This window comes from Lutzomyia longipalpis, chromosome 1, assembly GCF_024334085.1.
Source record: "Lutzomyia longipalpis isolate SR_M1_2022 chromosome 1, ASM2433408v1".
NCBI classification, from domain to species: Eukaryota; Metazoa; Arthropoda; class Insecta; order Diptera; family Psychodidae; genus Lutzomyia; species Lutzomyia longipalpis.
Genome location: NC_074707.1, coordinates 29,899,464 through 29,919,408, shown reverse-complemented (window position 1 = coordinate 29,919,408; position 19,945 = coordinate 29,899,464). Strand labels below are relative to the sequence as shown.

Genomic DNA, 19,945 nt, shown 5'->3' with positions numbered 1-19,945 from the left:
ATCTTATCAGTCGTTATTTTTTTTTATTATCTGCTTCCGTGCAATGCTCCTAATGTATGTAAATCATATTATTACCTAAAAAAAAATACATGGATTTATTTATTCCATTATTTAAAAACATAACACTTTTTTGATTAATTTTGCAAACTGACACAGAACGAGTTTTACAAACTTTCATCTTTAACTGACACTGCAAATAAAAGTATATTGTACAAATAAAAGAGAGATGAAAAGCATAAAATTTGACTAAATATCTTACAGTTGTCTGACCCACAAGATAGGACATAGAGGATAGAATTTTAAAATAAAATTTGAACTGATTTTTTTTATTTATTTATTCAACAAGGTGAATTTAGTGAAGATATTTTTTTAATTTAATTAGAGCTCATTACGATTTTGACATTTTTCATTTTTATTTTATTTTTAGAGTCTTGAGGACACTCTTTTGTAAAATATTCCTAAAAAATTATTCTTTTTTTTTTCTTAAAGAAGGTTAAAAAAAACATTCAAAACTATAGGTCAAATAAATTTTTCTTTGGGAATTATGCAAGGATTTAATATAATGGATGTAAAATACCTGACAATGAGATACCACTGTCATAGCCAGGTACAACGATTCAGAACTTATGGAGTGAGTGCGTCCACACGGATCCATGGCCCACGAACAACTGAGCCAACCGTACTACGGTGGTTGTGGAGAGAGTCACCTTAAGACTCCCGCCAACCCCACACACATAAGACAATCTGTCCTACACCATGACAGTAGGTACCAGCGGTAATACATGGATTTTTTTTTACTTGAATTAAATTGTGGATCAGTTTTCCTCAAAATTATGTTGAAGGCTTTTCTTGTAGGAAAAAATCGCAAGAGAACTTATCAATCAGAGTTAATCTAGGTGAAATAAACACAAATATTGCAATTATCATTATTGAGTACCTGCCTGCCATTCTATCCTCTAGGTCTCTAGGGTAGTTACATAGTTTTTTTCAGTTGTCACGTCGACAATAGACTATTTGAGTCCTTAGTAATAGTTGGTAAATTCTATAAATGAACCACTACTGTCTGATTAGCCTTTTATCAGTATTATTCTTCTAACAATACTTGGCAACACAATCTTTATCTAATACAAATTCTTCAAAAATCTTATCAACAACATTTAGAACTTTCTTTTTTGTTATTTATAAGTAACTAAAAAGCTTCAAGAGCTTTTTACACGCTTAAGCAATCTCAAAGCTCAATTCGTCATCGACATATCAATTCTATATAATGCAATTAAAATTTTTCTAGTAAAAGACGCATTATCATTATTTAAGAAAAATTCACTGATACCACTTCCCAAAACAAACGTCCTCCTCTTGATTGTATTATCAGAAAAGTAAATAGAGCTCATCTTAAGGCATGTCGGAAAAAGGGGACAGAGACGCAATAGAGTCTGATTAGTCGGGTCTGAGCTCACCCATAAGTATTTAAAAGACCCATCGCACTTTTCTTCAGTTGCAAACGATTCGTGCTCGGAGAGAGTTGAAAGCTTCAAAGTGGAGGAATAAAGTGATTTTTCTTTCTTGTGGTGCAAAGTTTGAGTGAAAATATTAGAACATGGCGTCCATTATCCTCATTGGACTTACCATCAGCCTGATTTTGTACAGGATTTACAAATATATGTTCTATCGCCCAAAAAATTTCCCTCCAGGTAGTTTATTAATCTAAAAGTGATTGTAATTTAAAGTTGCTCTTGATTTAATGTTTGAGTCTTGAATTTATTCAGTGGTTATTTCAAATAAAAAGGATGTGATGTGTTTCAAAGATCTAAGGACTTTATACGTTCTGAGCATTATTTCTTTTTTCAATTATGAATTTTGTATCAGTAAAAATTTAACTTTAAAGTCATAAAATTATAGCTCTCTTCTAAGATTAAAAAATGTGTGAGAGTTAAAATTCTGAGAATAACGTATTTTTATTGAGCAATAAAGTGTATTTCAAACGAAATCTTTAAGTTTAGGTGGCCATTTGACTTTCTTTTTAGACACTATAATAAAGAACCAATAATAGGCATAATAGGGCATAAAAAGTGCAGATTTTATTATTTTTCATCGATTGTGTCTGTGAATATTAATTTGATCGAACATGGTATTCCCAGATAAATTTTTCTCCTCTAAAATCCAGTTTTAAAAGAAAGTTTACGTCACAAAGTGATTGATTTATATCATTTAAGTTATTTTTACTACACTCATAATTTAATTCCGCGTGTCCGGTGTAATACTTTCACTTTAGCATATAGTTTTAAAGCATAAAATAAGTAGCATAAAAATAAAGTTAAAAAAAAGACAATTTATTATATTTAGTCATTCTATTTGCTATAAAAAAAAGTTTTGCATAAAAAATGACGCAATGTTGCGCGAGACTAATTAATGTCCTTATCAAAAAAAAAGTTTGATTAGCTCTTGAACCGAAATGACGAAGTATTATCTTCTGACAGTAAAATTAAACATCCATTCATAATTTAGATTAAGTTTATCAACATACATTTCCATAAGCATTTGAAATAGGTATTAGGTATCTTTATAACATTTTTTGATACCAAGCCGACAGTGAAGAAATGAATTCATTGATCACACGTGTGTTTAAAACAATGAAAAAACCGACTAAAATTTACCTAATTGAAAATACCCACAATTCTAAGACTACACTGAATTTGCCGCACAAAAGAATATTTTTTAATCCACATAAATCTTTTTATGACCTTTGCAAATTATAAAAACTTACGATAAAACTGTTTTGAATTTTAAGGTCCGCCTCGTTTGCCAATCTTTGGGAGCTACCTATTTCTCTTGCTCCTCAACCGTAAGGAAATCCACAAAGCAGTTCTTAAGCTTTGCCAATGGTACAAATCGAAAACAATCGGGCTCTACATAGCAGGTGCCCCCACAATTATTTGCAATGATTACGAAGGAGTCAAAGAAATTCTCAATAGAAGTGAATTTGATGGACGACCGGATATTTTCTTGGCCCGCATGAGAGATCCTAATCACAATCTTCGAGGGATATTTTTCATTGATGGTGGATTCTGGAAGGATCAACGTCGATTTGCACTCAGGCACCTTCGGGATTATGGATTTGGAAGACGTTTTGCTGAATTAGAAATTGAAGTTAGAGATGAACTTTGTCTCTTTTTGGATATTCTCAGAGGTGGACCAAAATATCCGCACGAGGAAGTAAAGTTTTGCTCTCAAATCAGCTAATTTAACTTGATTTTAATTCATTTTTTCAATTCAATAGAAAATCATGAAAAATGGATACGTTTTAGTACCAGACATCTTTTTTGCATCAATGAGCAATGCCTTTTTGAAAATATTATCAGGTGATAAATTCCCCAGAAGCGAACAAGGAATTCTCTTCGAGTAAGTTAAGCTCAATTAAAATTCTTTTTAAGCTTTAACGTGATTTTCTTGTTATTCCCTTGAAAAACTATTGCTTTTGTTCTTAACATATTTACAGAACGGGACGTGCTGGAATTCGATTCCAACGAGCTGGAGACGACTATGGAAAACTTTTGAGCATTATTCCGTGGATTCGTCACTTCTTCCCAGAGAAGTCGGATTATATCAATTTGAAAGAAGGAAATGGAGGAATTTACAAATTTATCAAGTCTATCGTGGATAAGCACAAGGATACATTCGATGAGAGTCACGAGAGAAACTTTATTGACTTGTACATTCGGGAATTGAAAACACAAGAAAAGGAAGGAATTCCCAATCCTGTCTTTCACTGTAACGTCTCAACAATCTAATCTAAATGATTGATGGAATATTCAGTAAAATTCCTTTTGTTTTCAGATGAACAATTGATCCTGATTTGTGTGGACTTTTTCTTCCCTGCCTTGACTGCTGTACCCGTAACAATTGCATTCCTTTTGCAAAGGCTATTGCATCAGCCGGAAATCCTTGAGAAAATGCAAAAGGAAATTGACGAAGTGGTTGGGAAAGGACGACTACCGGAACTGGATGATAGAATCAACCTACCCTACGTGGAGGCTACTGTTCGTGAAATTATGCGCTTTGAAACCCTCGTACCATCTGCTATTCCGCACAGGGCTCTCGTGGAAACTACACTAATGGGATACGATGTCCCCGAAGGTTGTTTCGTTGTACCTGGTTTATATGCCTTTCACACTGATTCTGCACTCTGGGGAGATCCACATGTTTTCCGCCCAGAGAGATTCATCGGACCGGATGGAAAACTTTCCCTAAAGCTCGACAAATCTCTGCCATTTGGTGCCGGGAAACGACTTTGTGCGGGAGAAACTTTTGCACGTAACACCCTCTTCCTCATGATTGCTGCTCTTGCACAAAATTTCAACATAAGACAACGACCTGGTGAAAAACTTCCAGATATGAAAAAGAATGATACGGGTTTGATTGTACTTCCACAGCAGTTTTGGATTAAATTTGAATCACGTTAAAAAGAAAATTTTTCTTGTATGTATCGACTAATTCTTTGGTTTTTCTTGTAGAAAAGTGTACCTATATTGTCTTAAACAGTAAGTTTTAATAATAAAGTTGTCGAAAAGAATCTTTTTGCGGACTTTTTAATTAGGATTCTCAAGTTGAATGTTTAAAGTTGACACACGCTGACACAAGAATAAAGTATGTGTGTAAATAATTATTAAATATTACAAACGACCTTTAGAAAGATTCACATCTTAGTAAGGTCATTCAATCTGTAGGTCAATATTAAGAAATAAGTTGAAAAAATCGACCGGAAGTATTTTTATTCTTTATGACCTTGACTGACTTTTTTCTGTATCAAGAAAAATATAATTTGCATAATATGGGAGACATGAATTAAATTAGCAAAGAGAAAATTCCAAAAAAAAGAAACTCAAAAAATCATATTCCGTTAAGCAAATTGATCTTATATGTAGTATAAATTGGAATTCCTAAATTGAAGAATAGGAAATTTTCTAAATCCTAAATTTTCTAATTCGGGTGGGAGGGTGGCAAAAAAAGGGAATTTTCTATAAGGCTATTATTTTATAAAATATTGCATCATATAGCAAAATTGAGAAACTACAGAAATATTAAAAAAAAAAACTCAATCATATCTTTCTCACCTTCTAACTTAGACCATTATACTCTATCTTAAGATGAATATTTGGACCGAACGGACCGAGCCTTTAAAAGTAGAGGTTGAAGATAGTCATCCTACAGATTAGTTAGTGATCGCCATGAATAAAAACTTTCAGTGAAAAATGGAAAGGTCCTTAATAGACATGAGCCTTAATATTTCTTTCAATAAATCTAGAATTCCATGAAATAACCAAACCTAGAAGACCACTGTACTATATCTCATAGGGAAATATAATTCTTTAACTACATATTCCTAAATCCTTGTTCGACTTTCTTGCCCCAGTATACCCTACTTATCACTATAATTTTTAAACATGCTTATCAATGTTTAATAATAAATTCACTTTCCATATTTAGTTTTTCTATTAAAAACTAACGGAATATTGTGTACAATATTTTCAAAACAATCACAAATACATATAAATAAGAGTTTTTCATTACTACTAGATAATTACTCTACACATGCTATTTATTTGTACATACATACCTTGGAATAATGTCAAATGGCAAAGTGACGACATACATATACGGCACGTTTTATAAAAAAGCAAATTTTGTATACCTGATTTTATAAAAAAAAGAAATGCTAGTTTATTTGATCACATGTCTGGATCTTAAGAGAGGAAGACAGCTCCTATTATTTATTATACTACCTACATACTTATATATGTACATTTTTTATTACCTATTCATTTCTACAAATATCAATTAAACTGATAAGGACATTTGTGAAAATTGATAAGGGATGTTTCATTGAATGAGAGCATCAGTAAATAAAGATAAATATATAAAAACATCATGTACACCTACAATTAAAGTGATACGCAAATAAATTCGGTAAAACAATATGAAAAGAATTTCATGAACCTGCTGAACCTGTATGATTAGGGAGAGTCGGACATTTAAAATTATATAAGTCAAAATTACGAAAAAGAATTTCATGTGAGAATATCCAGTTTTACTCTGTTCAACACTTAAAATTATTGCTGTAAATACTTTGTAAATATTGCCTTAGACAATGTCAATTGTATATATTAGCAGCTTTTTACTGCCTTATTTTTTTTTTACAGTGCGACCAAGTTAATAAAAGCTGCCTCTTAAGTGGCTCCCCAGTCAATCTTAAACTTCCATTCAGTCTGGTTCAAAGTTTATGGGAAATAGTGGATACGTTGTTTTGATTTTTGTGAATTCATTCATAGTGCGGAGTGTATTTTAATTAGCACCATGCTCTCGATAATACTATTTGGATTAATTTTAATAATTCTAATACGTGAGGCCTATAAATTCATGTACTATAGGCCACCAAATTTCCCGCCAGGTACATTGCAAGCAAATAGCATCACCTGAGAGTTTATTCTTAAAGTGAAATTTTCCCTCTAAAGGTCCACCGCGGATTCCTATATTTGGAAGTTATCTCCTAATGCTCCTAATGAACCGAAAGGATCTCCATTTTGCCGCTCTTACCCTTAGCAAATGGTACAAATCAAAAGTTATTGGCCTGTACCTCGGTGGTACTCCAACTGTTATTTGCCACGATAGTGAGGGAGTTAAAGAGATTCTCAATAGAAATGAATTCGATGGGCGTGCGGATATTTATTTAGCTCGTATGCGAGATCCTAATCACAATCTTCGTGGGATTTTCTTCACGGAAGGTCCTTTCTGGAAAAATCAGCGACGATTCACGCTAAGGCACCTTCGTGACTATGGCTTTGGGAGACGTTTCACTGAATTGGAAATTGAAGTTCGAGATGAGATTTGCTTATTTTTGGACATTCTCCGAAATGGACCAAAATATCCGCATGAACATGTAGGTCAAATAAAAATTGTTTTGCGACAAAATGTGAATCAATGACATTCATGCACTCAAATCCTTTACAGGGTATGATGAAAAATGGGCATGTTCTAATACCTGACATCTTTTTTGCCTCAAGTGGTAATGCATTTCTCAAGATTATGTCTGGAGATAAACTCCCTCGCGAGGAGCAAGGAATTCTCTTTGAGTAAGGGCGAAATTTCCACAAAAATACGTAAATTTTAATAAAATTAATTTACATTTCTCACGGTAGAACCGGTCGTCGCGGGGTTCAATTCCAAGCCGCTGGCGATGATTATGGCAAGTTGTTGAGTGTTATTCCCTGGATCAGACACATATTTCCGGATAAGAGTGACTACATTAACCTTCGTGATGGAAATGGTGGGATCTACGATTATATAAAATCCATCATTGATAGACATATTGAGACGTTTGACGAAACGCACGACAGAAATTTCATTGATCTCTACATCCAGCAGATAAAAGCACAGGAAAAGGAAGGAACGGAAAATCCATATTTTCACTGTAAGTTTAGATTTTTCTATTCAATTTGCTAAAGTTGCTGTGAAAAGGCTTATTTTTCTACGTTGATTCTTCATAAATCATTATGTTGAATTTGCTTTCTCGTGAATTAATTTGACTTATTTCATTAAAGAGTTCGAAAATCGTCTGAATTACATTTTTGGTATATTAATCGATAGGCTTTAATATCTATTTTTTTCGATTTAAGAGAGGTCTATAAATCTGCGATTACCCACCTCATAAATCTTTAATATTACCTAGCTTTGAATATCACTGTAATGTACCGTACGTATACATAGCATATTTACATAAAAGCTTCGAAAGTATTTAAAGTTCAATCGCAATGTCTATACATACACGTGCGAGCTTTTTGCTTCATGTCTCATATTTTGAAACTTATAAGGCCGCGCAAGATTTTTTGTTACTATTTTTGCTATATATTCTTGCGGAGAGGAATAGAAGAAAAACGAAAGCTTTTGCCTTTAAACCTCTTACAAGATATACGGAGAAGCTTAATACAAGAAAACTTTTAAATACTCTGAATAGCTTTTAGGGGAAAGAAAATTTTCTATCGACAATGTGGGAAATTGCAAGTTCTTAAGAAGAATTTATGTAAAAGTTCTGTAGCTACAAAAAATCATTTATCATAGTTTGGGTGGTTTGAGGATATAAATAAATAGACCGTTTTTACCTTAAATATTTTTCCAAATACAGACATTGAAAGCATTATAAAAACAAACTTTCAAAAACACATTTTCGTGATTTTCTTATCGTTTCAGACGAACAACTGATTCTGATTTGCGTGGACTTTTTCTTCCCTGCTCTAACTGGAGTTCCAGTGACCCTGGCACTCTTCTTCCAGCGTCTTCTGTACCAGCCTGAAATTCTTGCAAAGATGCAAAAAGAAATTGACGAAGTTGTTGGCAGAGGTCGACTTCCAAGTCTCGATGATAGAATCAACCTTCCCTACGTGGAGGCTACTGTTCGTGAAATAATGCGCTTTGAGACCCTCGTGCCATCTTCCATTCCCCACAAAGCTCTCGTTGATACAAAATTCATGGGCTATGACGTCCCAGCGGGTTCTTTTGTAGTTCCAGGATTATACGCTCTACACAATGATCCTGACGTCTGGGGAGATCCACATGTTTTCCGCCCTGAACGATTAATTGGACCAGATGGAAAACTTTCCCTAAAGCTCGACAAATCCCTGCCATTTGGTGCTGGGAAGCGACTCTGTGCGGGAGAAACTTTTGCACGCAACACCCTCTTCCTCATGATTGCTGCTCTTGCACAAAATTTCAACATAAGACAAGCACCCGGTGATAAGCTTCCGGATCTCAAGAAAAATTATACCGGCATTATACGGATGACACCGCAGTACTGGCTCAAGTTTGAATGGAGATGAAATCAAGGCTATGTCGGAGCTTTTTAATTAATCGCACACTCTTATCATAATGATGCGTTTCACAACATGCGTGTTTTATTTAATGTCGCGTGTTTTAAAATTTTTATTATTGAGACATTTATGAATTGGTCTTGATATAAAATTATCTCATTTTTTTTAAATGGTCGGCTGTCTAAAATACATAAAAGTTTGGCGGGTAAAAGTCAATGCAAATGAACCATATTTAGAGACATGATTATACTAAATGATATTGGGGTAATTTGTACAAAATGTGGTAATAAAAACAATGTTAAAAATTATCAAGTTTTCAAACTCGTGGCACATGATGTGCAATTACATTATTTTGGGGTCATGAGACTGTTGATATCAAGTGTTTGTGCAAAAATATGAATACATAATCTCTTTGCAAATAGACCTCAAAATGTTCACGAAATTCAAGAGAAGTTTGATACTATACCTACTGATTTTGGTTAGTCATGGGAGCTGTTATATCAATTTTATTTTTTCTTGCTCTGTCTTTGAATAAAATAGTGGGTAATATTTTCTTATCAAATCATAATTTTGAAGCTTTTCCACTTTTTATTTGTAGAAAGAACCAAAGACAGAATGAATAAAATCGAATGCTGAATTTTTTTCTGGGGAATTATATTAAAAAGAAAAATTTTGATGCGCTCAATTATAATTAGAATTTACAAGAGAAATTTCTAGACACTATAATACACAATCACAAAATATTGTGATCTATTATTGTTTTAATCACTAATCAATTCCAATCAAAGAATACTGTGACATTTTCTTATCAATAAGTTTACAGATGTGAGTAAATTTCCGTGAATTCAATGGGAGTCTTTTATTAATTTCAGTTAATAAGGGTGGTAGACAAAAACAAATACTTCTTCCTCAATAATATTTTTCATTAGAAAATTACAAAAATAATGTAAATGGAGCAGTTTTACCTTATGGTGTTGGCCTTTGATCCTTTAAATGAGTCAGGAAACTTCCCAAAGCACTGACGTAGTTGTTTCCTTGTGACTTCTCTTGAACTTGATTGTAAACTGTTTCCAGGAAGGAAGCTGTACTCTGAAAAAAGAATATCCGATTAGAGGTCAGCATTACTTTTCCTTTTGATTGATTCTGAATCAACACGAACCTTTTGAACGTTATCAGCTGTGTGGTATATGTTGAGAATTTCAGCACATATTGGCATGACTCTTTTGATGAATTGTTTGAGAATATCATCCAAGAGATCTCGTCTTATCGCTGCTATTGTTAAAAGATACACCGTGTGAATGAACTGAAAAATAAAATATTATGAATGGCTTGAGATGATGAACGGGACAGCAGTTTCTTACTTGAATGGTGGATACTACTCCTTGACGAGTGCTGGCAATTGTTAAGAGTTGCACAACAAACAAATCAAGAAGGTTCTTTGCCCAGCGATAGCATTTAAAATTATCAATTGTTGCCCCTTTGCTTTTCAACAACTCATCCAACAATTCATTAAGATTCTGTGCCGACAAATTATTCAGATCGACCCCAATTTCTCTCTTATCTGCCACAACTGAAAATGATACAAAACGCAAAAGGGTTTCCTTTAGGAATCTCTTCGTGCTCGGTTGACTTTCAATTTTGAGTCGATAGATGAGAATATTGAGACAATCGTCGAGTTTATTCCACTCGGGATCACGTGCCAGTGTCTTATCTTTAGACACAGCCAACCAGATGCACTTCCAAATGGCACGGCTACACTCTTCATTGAGCAACTTCTGAATATTATCCATTGCTTGGCTGTAGATCACACAGTGAGTGTTTGTCTCAATGAGAGAATCCTCATTTGAGCACTCCAAAAGCAGGCAAAACAATTTAAGGCCACAGAGTTTAAAAGATGGATCAACATTCTCCAGGAATTGAGTTCCAATAGACAAAATGAACATTTCCTTGTCCAAATCGAGGGTTTCTGTGGCATCTCCCTCAAAGGAAGTTCTGCAGAAACAAAGAAATCCGTGGATGGCTCCTAAGTGTTTCTTCCACGCCTGTCCAAGGAGTTTTGATTTGTATACCACAAACATTTCCTTCCTCAAATCCTTATCACTCTGCAGAATTTTCTTAAGTTTTCCTTCGCAGCTCACGAGATTCTTTACCAGATTGTCCACATCCGTTCGAAAGAGATCACAATCTCCTCTCTGCTCACAGACAAATTCAACAAAAAGTCTTCGGAATTTAAGGGTTTCAGGAATGACATCAAAGAGCTCCAGCTCCCGGCTACTGATTAAATCAAACAGTGTCGGCAGGACATGCTTCAGGTGCTCCCGGTACTCAATAAACTGATTACCATCCAGCGGATTCTCTGTTATGTCGTAGATGCACTCTGGAAGGAGGCAGGACTCCAGCATTTTCTCACCTTCCTCCAAGAACATCTCTACGAAGTTATCTTCTCAACTTATTGTGAATCACTTGCGATTTGCAGAGATATTCAAGTAAGAATTTTGTTAAAAATATTAATGCGGTTTTCCATTCTTGTTTTGATTCACTTGATGTAGAAAGAAAGAAGAAGAAAACGATGATGAAAAAGAGAAACATAGAAAAAGACGAAACATGAAACATAAAGAATTAGGAGGATTCGATATTTCGCGATTTCCTCGCATTTATGTGGCTTTTCTTGTCAGAGTGCATTTTATAGGCTTTCAGAAGAAATCTGTGTTGAATTGTATCAGAGAAAATCATTTTTAAAATCCAAAAAGTGTGAATAATGCCGCAAAAAATAGACTACATTCAGGAGCAAAGCACCCGCATGAATGCATGAATTGCTTCACGTGTAAAATGTTTCTTTTGTGTTTCACTTTTGTAAAGAAACATTTTGTGCCCTTGAAACACATAGAAGTGAAACTCGGATGAAACACAGCTTTCCCAGACTTGTCGTCCGGCCCGCAGAAAAATAAAAAGAAGAAGAAAAAAGTTTGTGTGGTGACGTTGATGTTGTGAGGGCATTTTCTCCTGACTTTTCTGGACATTTTCACACGGAAACACCACCAAAATGGGCATTGTGGAAGCCCTCAGCCTCGATGGCTTGCTCAATGATATCCAGCGAATGGATAAACGCCAGGTAAGTGATTCTTTTGCACTTTTATATGCTACCCAAAGCAGAACATAACCTGCCAAGTGGAAGAAAAAAGCCGGATTATCACTTATTTGTCCTTTTCTGGTTGTTTTTTGCAGTTTTTCTACCAAGTCCTGAGCTTCGGGATGATTGTGTCGTCCGCACTAATGATCTGGAAGGGGCTGATGGTAGTTACAGGTAGTGAATCACCAATTGTTGTGGTTCTCAGCGGAAGTATGGAGCCTGCGTTTCACAGGTATGTGCCTTCCGGAAAGCAGTCCTTATTGAGAAGAGTTCAAGGATACATTTTATTGTATTTTTTCAGGGGAGATCTCCTTGTACTGACCAACTACCGCGAGGAACCAGTACGAGTGGGAGAGATTGTGGTGTTTAAGGTGGAAGGAAGGGACATTCCGATAGTACATCGCGTGATTAAGTTGCATGAAAAGTAATTTATTGCTGCAAAAACATCACATATCCTTTTTTTTCTTCCTGTATTTAATTTAACAAAATGTTAATCTTCTTCTAGGAACAACGGGACTGTGAAATTCCTCACGAAAGGTGACAACAATTCTGTGGACGACCGAGGATTGTACGCTCCGGGACAGCTGTGGCTCACGAAAAAGGACATTGTGGGACGAGCGAGGGGTTTTCTGCCCTTCGTGGGCATGATAACAATCTACATGAATGAATATCCAAATCTCAAGTACGCCATTCTCGGCATTCTCGCCCTCTACGTGCTCCTTCACAGGGAATAGGGAATGTGTGCCGTGTGAGGGATGCGGATGAGTTTGCAGAGCGCATTTTTTTTACAAGCACAAAATTTTCACAAACTCTCCTACACAAAAGCATCGACAGGATAATTTTACCATCAATGTATTCCCAATTCAGTGAATAAAATAAACTGAGAATAAAATTGAATGCGAAATATTTTCTCCAAGCTGGAACCATTGTATTGGGCCACGTATGTAAAGCTGGCATGCGACACTACGTCAGCAACATTGGAGCTGTTTGCTGAAGAGACGATTCAAATTCTCTCAGGAGTTTCTGGACTGATCACAGCAAATTTAAAAGAAATCTTCGGAAATATTTTCAATATATTAATTCCATTTATTAGTATTACAAAAGTACAAGTTATCGTTATGTTTTCGTTTTTGTATCTCTGCTGAATTGATCATATAATTTTTTATCTTCAAATACTTCTTTAAATGTCTTTTAAATCAATCTGAATGTATTTTATTTCTTTGAGAAAAAAATTGTTCACTGGTATAAAAAAACTGGAGATTCTCGTCATAGTCTTGTCAAATGAGAATTAATTACTTTTTTCCAGCAATAAGGACAGAATCCTTCAATAGTGAGTTTCTTAATGCATTTAGTATTGTTGCACAGAGCATTCAAAACTTAGAAATTCGATTTTTTTTTAGAAAATTTAATTTATTGAATTTTTTTTTGATTATTTTCATTGCATCTTTGCAATTAAATTGTACGGAAGTTTCCCATTTGTCATTTTTTTTTATCTAAAAAGGTAAAAAAATATTTTTGATCGAAATTAATCCTTTCAGATCCACGATCAATCCATAGCGAGCTGATCGAACTAAAAATAATTTTTTGAGGGCTCTTTTGAACTTTGGCAAAAAATTCCAACTCAAAAATCTTCGGTTTTTCGTCCTTCCTGATCCTGAGAGTCCTTGGGGATGTCTTTTTGTGGTCATAAAGTGATCAGGGATTGTAAATACATAGTCTTGTACTAATTTGAACTCAAAATAAAAAATTAATAGGTTTGAAAAAATATTACAAAATGAAACATTATTTTAAAATCGACTCTTTGGGTCAGCGTATAACCCAATGGACCTGCAAGGGTTAAGTTCATCTGATCTCAAAAACATTCAAGAAAACAATTAATAAAAAGAAGACGCCTAAAGATTGAAAGTTCTGATCAAAGAAGTATTGAAGGATTCTATCCATATCGCTTCTTACCTCGATTAATCTTTTTTTTCTTATTTTCTTATAGCTTTCTCTCAACATTTCGCTTCTCATGGAAAATTTTTTAGCAAGGCGTGTAGTAGCTTTACTTGTTGAACAACTTACTAAAATACAGTGCGATAATCTTAATACTTTTTTTCAGATGTTTCACGTCATCAAGATCGGTGATAGAGATTTTTCATCTTACATTTTTTTTGGCTCGGTAGGTGTATTTTTTCATAGAGGGAACGATTAAAAATATATTCATTATGTGTATATAGCAATATCTTTTTTCTTTTAATATTTTACAATCTGCAGTTTGTGTGTTATCTTTCCACGAATAACTCATTTTTTGATTTTCGTGAAATATAATTTTCTTTTTGCTTTAGGAGTGTTCACAATAGGTCTATTTATGTTTTTTCTTCTTTAAAAATATCTCTTTTTATATATTTTTTTCTTCAAAAGATTTTGGAAGCTTTTTTTTGAGTATTTATCTCAATTTGGATAATACACATCGACAAAGTGAGAGAAAATGACTTTTTTTGTACCTCAAAAAATGAGGACAATTTATGCATTTTTTATAAGAACTGTGTTTATTTTTTTTTTTTTCGAAGAATGGACTAGGCACATTAAACAATTTTATTATTTACTCAAATCGTTGGAAATAGCACAATGCAATAAAATGTACCTATATAATTACGTTAAACTATGTGCTGAAATGAAATTGGAATGTTTTTCTTTTTTTTTAGTTTTTATTAATTTTTATACCTAAAATTTGTTATTTTTACATTATTTTTTTCTTCATATTCCATTTTTCAATATTTTTTTTAAATTTTTATTACAGTCAAAGCGTCATTATTGGTTTATTCCTTTTCTATGTGATATTTTTTTTTAGGTTTTTAGGCTTCGTTATTATGTACAATCAATACTATGAGATAAATTTATTATATTATGTATATTTATTGGCTAATTCGTTAATTCCCTGATGGAAATATAACAATGTTATTTCACTTTCACTGTCGCCCATTTCACCCACACATTAATCTAACTCTCGTTACAATTCTTAACCATTTTCTTCTATTTTTTTTTATAATTAAACTCTCTACCGTATAAGTTTTTATTTAATGCCTAAATTTATGATAAAATTAATAAATTTATATTTTTTATAGTAACTTATTGATATGGTCACGTTGAAAGAACCTGGATATTTCATAAAAATTTGATCATAAGTACAAAGTTTGAGTAAAAAAAATGAGATTAAATTATCACATTAGCTTCAATATACGAAGGTTTAAAAAAAAGAATTGATGGACGCAAGAAAATCACAAAAGTTTGTTCGAAAGTATCCTTAAAAATATTTAAGTATTAAAATAGTGGTAGATTCTAATCCGAACCTTTTCTTTTCTTTCATTACAATTCGTCAGTTATATGATTTTTCGTATTCTGGGAAAAAAATCTTATAAGATTTTGACATTTTATTTCTTTCTTTAAACAGGTTTCTGAAGGAAAATTACTTTTCTAGGACTTCTTAAAGTTCTTTCTTACTGTTTTCTGGAACAACTAATTCTTTCTTTGTCTCTTATAGAATGATAACAGAACGATTTTCTTAAATCTTACAGATGGAGTTCTTCGTCCATCTGTCAAAATCTTTCAAAAAACTTTTAAATTGTTAGAAAAGAAAAGAAAAGATTTTTATCAGAATCTACCCCTAGAAGAATTTTAACAAAATTAATAGAAAATTTCAAACTTTTTAAAAAAAAAATATCGGAAGGTCATTGTTTTTCATGGAAAACTCGGGAGATTCACAACACTTTAAAATTTTTTTTTTTAAAGTCTCACAAGGAAAGATAAGGAAACACTAACTTAAGCCTAAAGATGAAAAATTTGCAAAATTATCTAATAAAGAAAATCCTTTTCTTACTTTTCTTACACATTGATAAAAATTATTTTCTATAATTTTATTTAAAAAAAGATTTTTTTGAGTATATCTTGAGGATCTTGAGTAATTTTGTATGGAATGAAAATTTTGTGACAAGGAATAAGGAATTTATCGCAAGATTTTGGGCAAGAGATTTTACCTGAGCATCCTATGTTATGTATATTAAAACATCCAGGTTCTTTCATTTGAGACTGAGTGTTTGTTTTCTTGTTCACTAACTTTCTCATTTTCTTCTTACTTACATAATATCCAAAGTAAAAAAAGGCGCAAAAAAATTAAGTACACGGGACTAATGGAAGAAGTTGGAATAGAAATGAATTGGCACATTTGCAAGAATTTCCTTATTTTATCCGCCGTCTTCAATGAAAGAAAAAAAAGGAAAAGAAAACACACTCAATATTAATTTCCAGCACAATCACTGTGGTGTGGAGAAGATTGGATTGTCAGGAAAGCCTCCTTATCATTCCATGGTCTCTCCACCACCATCAAATACTTTAGTGATGGAGCGGGAAAATAGCAATTTAGAGCAATAATTCCCACTTCGGGGGACACAACACTCACCCACTCTCGCTCTCTCACATAAATCTCTGCGTCATTCCACCCAGCAGAGTGTCCGCAAATACACAAAACCTATTCATTTTCCTCGGTGCCCCTAAATGATTGGGCTCCATTGGGGATTATCAGACTTTGCAGTCAATTTCTAGCAATTGACATGGGGGAATTGCCTGGCTCCTTCTCCACCCTCCCTCCCTCACTCTCTCTCTTCCACTCACCCGATGCGCGCTTAATTGACAGACAACTCTATCGATCGTGCACGAGATTCTCCACATCGGAGCACATCACCTCCAGATCCGATGGCAGGGGCTCCTCGCGCGCCTGCTTGGCACTCGTCGACAGTGCAGATGGCCACTCAAAGGGTGTCACGTCCTCACAGCCACTTGTATGTGGTCTCCCCGAGCCACCTCCCGAGGGTGCAGCCCGTGGGGCTTGTAGGGAATTCTGCCTCGTGTAGCTGGCATTGAGACTCGCCCGGGGAATATTCCCAATACTTCCACGCCGTAGCGAGGGAATTTTTAAATTGCTATTGCTGGCAGTGCGTGAGATAGGCACCTTCGCTACACTGGCACTACTATTCTTGCGACTTCTCTTCGCCCCACTGGCACCCTCATCATTGAGATTCCCATTGGAATGCCTATGAGTCCTTTCGCGCCCCAAGCTCCCCTCTTCACGGCATCTCGTTGCGAGATTTGTCGTACTTGATCGCATAAGCCCCTCACGCGGATGACGCGCTAAACTATTCCCACTCCCATGCCAATCCTTCGTACTGAGATTCGTGGTACTCCCACGCATCCCACTAGATCTACCGCGACTTCGCATTGTTGTCTCCATTGTGTTACTTCCGCTAGAGCCACCAATTGACTGAGATTTGTGACTACTGGTGCGATTAAGGCTGTTCGTCATGTGGCCACCACTTGAGCTCCTCGACACGCGGAATGTTGCTGTATTTATGCCTGCATTCACATTCTCATACACCGGCACTTCCCCACCCTCGACAGTCTCATAATTGGGCTCAGTCGGTGTAATTGCGGAAGTCTTTGCCACAGTATCCTCCTCCTTTGCTGCATCCTCTGTGGTTCGAATGAGCAAGGCAGTGCGTCTTCTACTTGTCTCCGGATCAACATTGAGTACCCCAACGCGTTTCTTATCAGCTCTTCCAACGATTTTTCTTGCATTGCGACTCACCTGAAACAAATATTAATTTTTACATAGATAATGAGTCTTCTTGAAATCATTTACATTTTATTTGTGGCTAGAGAAAGAATAACTGAAAACTTACCCGATTTGCAATCACATGCGTTTTCACGGAAGCATTCTTTGATAGTTTCAGACTAAACTTGAACGGTGGCTTGTAGACAACCTGAAGTTTCACTTTATCATTGAGATTCCCCACTGATTTGGTCTTCATCGGTGATCGCTGAGTGAGACGTTCTGGGGTTGATTGGCTCTTACTCATGAGATTCGCCATTTTCCCACTGTGCTCAACCTGATTGACCGGCTGGGCAGCAACTGGCGACTCCAGCAACCACTTGTGCACCTTGCTGAAGGTATTGCTGTGATTCTCCGTCCGATTGCTGTAATCAATGATTTCCTTGTGCTTCTTCTTGTCCTTCTTCAGCCGTTTTGTGCTCTTGAGGGAGAGTGTGGGCTCCGTGACTAGTGGCTTCTGCTGTTGCTCCTCCGCCACAACAGGTGCCGATACCCGTGTCTTCTTCTTTCCTTTACTCAACTTTTTGGGGCTCTCTCGACTCGCCTTCAGCACCCTCTTGCCCGGCTTTGTCTTCTGACTCGTCGACGGTTGCCCATCCCCAACTTGATTTGTTAACTTTGACTTCTTGGAGCGCTCCCCGCGCACCTTCTTCTTCAGTGGCACCTTCGTTCTCACTGCTGTGTGAACAATCACACCGTTGTTGTCCTCGGGCAATCGAACCGTCTCCGTTGTCGCACTGTGTATTATTGTCACTGTCTTCAGCTTCAGATTTGATTTCTTCCCCAGCAGCTTCGTACTCAGCACCTACAAATACAAGAGAAAAGAATGTTTTTCTTTGTTAATTAAAAGACATGAGATTTTTTTTTCATGGCGACTAGCTGTTCTTAGCACTATGTATTTCATTTCTTTCTACTTTCAGCTTTTCTTTTATGTGTGAAAAATTTAATTCAAAAGAGAGACAACATGATATTATGAATACTAATTATACTACTTATTAATAATTTTCTTATGATGTTTATGCTCTCTTTATTGATTGATAAATACAAAATTCATCAAATTAATAATTAGTTTGAAATACTTTTGAATAACTTTGTTCTTTAAAATAAAAGTTGTTGACATTAATTCAGAATTGCAAGAGAATCTTCTCATCGCAAGTTTGAAAAATATTCATTCACCGTAACGTTATTATTTCATTATGAACACATTGAAAACTTTCCCATAATGTCTCTATCACCTCTCATTTTTAAAAGTCCACACTAAAATTCCTTGTAGATACTTAAAGAAGAAACTTTTATTGACTCTATCTATAACGACATCTTTTGTATCTTTGCATTTTCTTAAGAGCACCAAGTAAGGGTAATGATAAAAAAAAATTCACAAAGTTTTCCCGCAGCAGAGTTTGAGAACAAATTATGTAAAATAAATGGAATGGCTTAAATAGCTAAAATCATGAATATTTAATGGGATTTTCCTTTTAAATTCATTTAATATGTTTGGTAAAATTTAAACATTAGGTACAAAATAAATCTTTTTTTTTAACAGATCAAGAAAATCTCTAAAACTTCAGAAATTTTCACTGAATTTCCCAAAATGAGTCGTCATTCAAAATTCAGTTGAAAAATAAGATGAAATGCTAAAGATTAATGCAATGGCAACACAGAATGAGTATTCTGCACATGCAAACATACTCCTATTAATCACTGTCGAGAACAATCGTAACATATTATGGAAAAGCGCATTTCCTCTCAGCCCACCGCATTCAAATGCATTTATTACGTTCACCCACAAAGGACTAGAGTGAGAAAATGGAAAATTTTCATTTTATCTTTGTCATTGTCTTGATGGGGAACCAACATCTAAAATTTAAACAAAATTTATTTCATTTAAGTTCTAAAATTTTTAATAAAGAACTCTAATTTAATACGAATTTTATTTATCATTAAAAATACATATTCTATTAGATTTGTTTTTTCGAATCATGAAAAGTACTTTTTTTCTTGTTTTTCTCCCTCACAGTTGAGTGGGTACTTGTTGAAGATTGAACGGCGAATTCTTTACGAATATTTTATTTATACCCTCGCAGCATATTTCGGATTCATTCATTTCATTTAATATTTTATCAATATTTTAACATAGCTTCTAATCCTCGGGGCTAAACGATGGTATCCCCAATTTTTTGGGCGATGAGCTTTTTTTTTGGCAAACCCATTATATGGCTAAATCATACAAGAGTGAAGATATATGTTGAAGTTGAAGTTATTACTGTGAAATAACATATAATACCATCTAATTAAAGTATAAGTTTGTATTTT

The 19,945-nt window shown here is 34.7% G+C and overlaps 5 protein-coding genes across 11 annotated transcripts in view; 3 read left to right on the top strand and 2 right to left on the bottom strand.

Annotated features, from left to right (window-relative positions):
- Window positions 1-1,493: 1,493 nt before the first annotated feature.
- LOC129797833 (probable cytochrome P450 304a1) lies at window positions 1,494-4,570 on the top strand. Its single transcript, XM_055840677.1, has 5 exons — window positions 1,494-1,691; window positions 2,789-3,213; window positions 3,278-3,399; window positions 3,497-3,768; window positions 3,835-4,570. The coding sequence occupies exons 1-5, from the start codon at window positions 1,598-1,600 to the stop codon at window positions 4,458-4,460; spliced, it is 1,539 nt and encodes a 512-aa protein (XP_055696652.1). The 5' UTR covers window positions 1,494-1,597; the 3' UTR covers window positions 4,461-4,570.
- Window positions 4,571-6,155: 1,585 nt separating this feature from the next.
- LOC129797834 (probable cytochrome P450 304a1) lies at window positions 6,156-9,166 on the top strand. Its single transcript, XM_055840679.1, has 5 exons — window positions 6,156-6,445; window positions 6,510-6,934; window positions 7,006-7,127; window positions 7,194-7,465; window positions 8,242-9,166. The coding sequence occupies exons 1-5, from the start codon at window positions 6,352-6,354 to the stop codon at window positions 8,865-8,867; spliced, it is 1,539 nt and encodes a 512-aa protein (XP_055696654.1). The 5' UTR covers window positions 6,156-6,351; the 3' UTR covers window positions 8,868-9,166.
- Window positions 9,167-9,702: 536 nt separating this feature from the next.
- LOC129797835 (uncharacterized) lies at window positions 9,703-11,686 on the bottom strand. The gene is made up of 3 exons (XM_055840680.1): window positions 10,220-11,686; window positions 10,018-10,161; window positions 9,703-9,947 (listed from the first exon to the last, which is right to left on the bottom strand). Exons 1-3 carry the CDS (start codon window positions 11,282-11,284, stop codon window positions 9,825-9,827), a joined length of 1,332 nt encoding a protein of 443 aa, XP_055696655.1. The 5' UTR covers window positions 11,285-11,686; the 3' UTR covers window positions 9,703-9,824.
- Window positions 11,687-11,770: 84 nt separating this feature from the next.
- LOC129797832 (signal peptidase complex catalytic subunit SEC11A) lies at window positions 11,771-12,885 on the top strand. The gene is made up of 4 exons (XM_055840676.1): window positions 11,771-11,970; window positions 12,084-12,220; window positions 12,290-12,412; window positions 12,494-12,885. Exons 1-4 carry the CDS (start codon window positions 11,902-11,904, stop codon window positions 12,720-12,722), a joined length of 558 nt encoding a protein of 185 aa, XP_055696651.1. The 5' UTR covers window positions 11,771-11,901; the 3' UTR covers window positions 12,723-12,885.
- Window positions 12,886-13,051: 166 nt separating this feature from the next.
- Window positions 13,052-19,945, bottom strand: part of LOC129797822 (uncharacterized) — a 63,893-nt gene continuing 56,999 nt past the window's right edge. For 2 of the 7 annotated variants that reach the window (XM_055840659.1, XM_055840661.1), the window contains 2 exons: window positions 17,703-18,437; window positions 13,052-17,608 (listed from right to left, as the gene is read on the bottom strand). In XM_055840659.1, the coding sequence (XP_055696634.1) occupies window positions 16,667-17,608; window positions 17,703-18,437 (1,677 nt within the window). In that variant the 3' untranslated portion in view covers window positions 13,052-16,666. The remainder of the gene's footprint in view (window positions 17,609-17,702; window positions 18,438-19,945) is intronic. The other 5 variants (XR_008751364.1, XR_008751361.1, XR_008751362.1 and 2 more) reach the window with 5 other exon arrangements.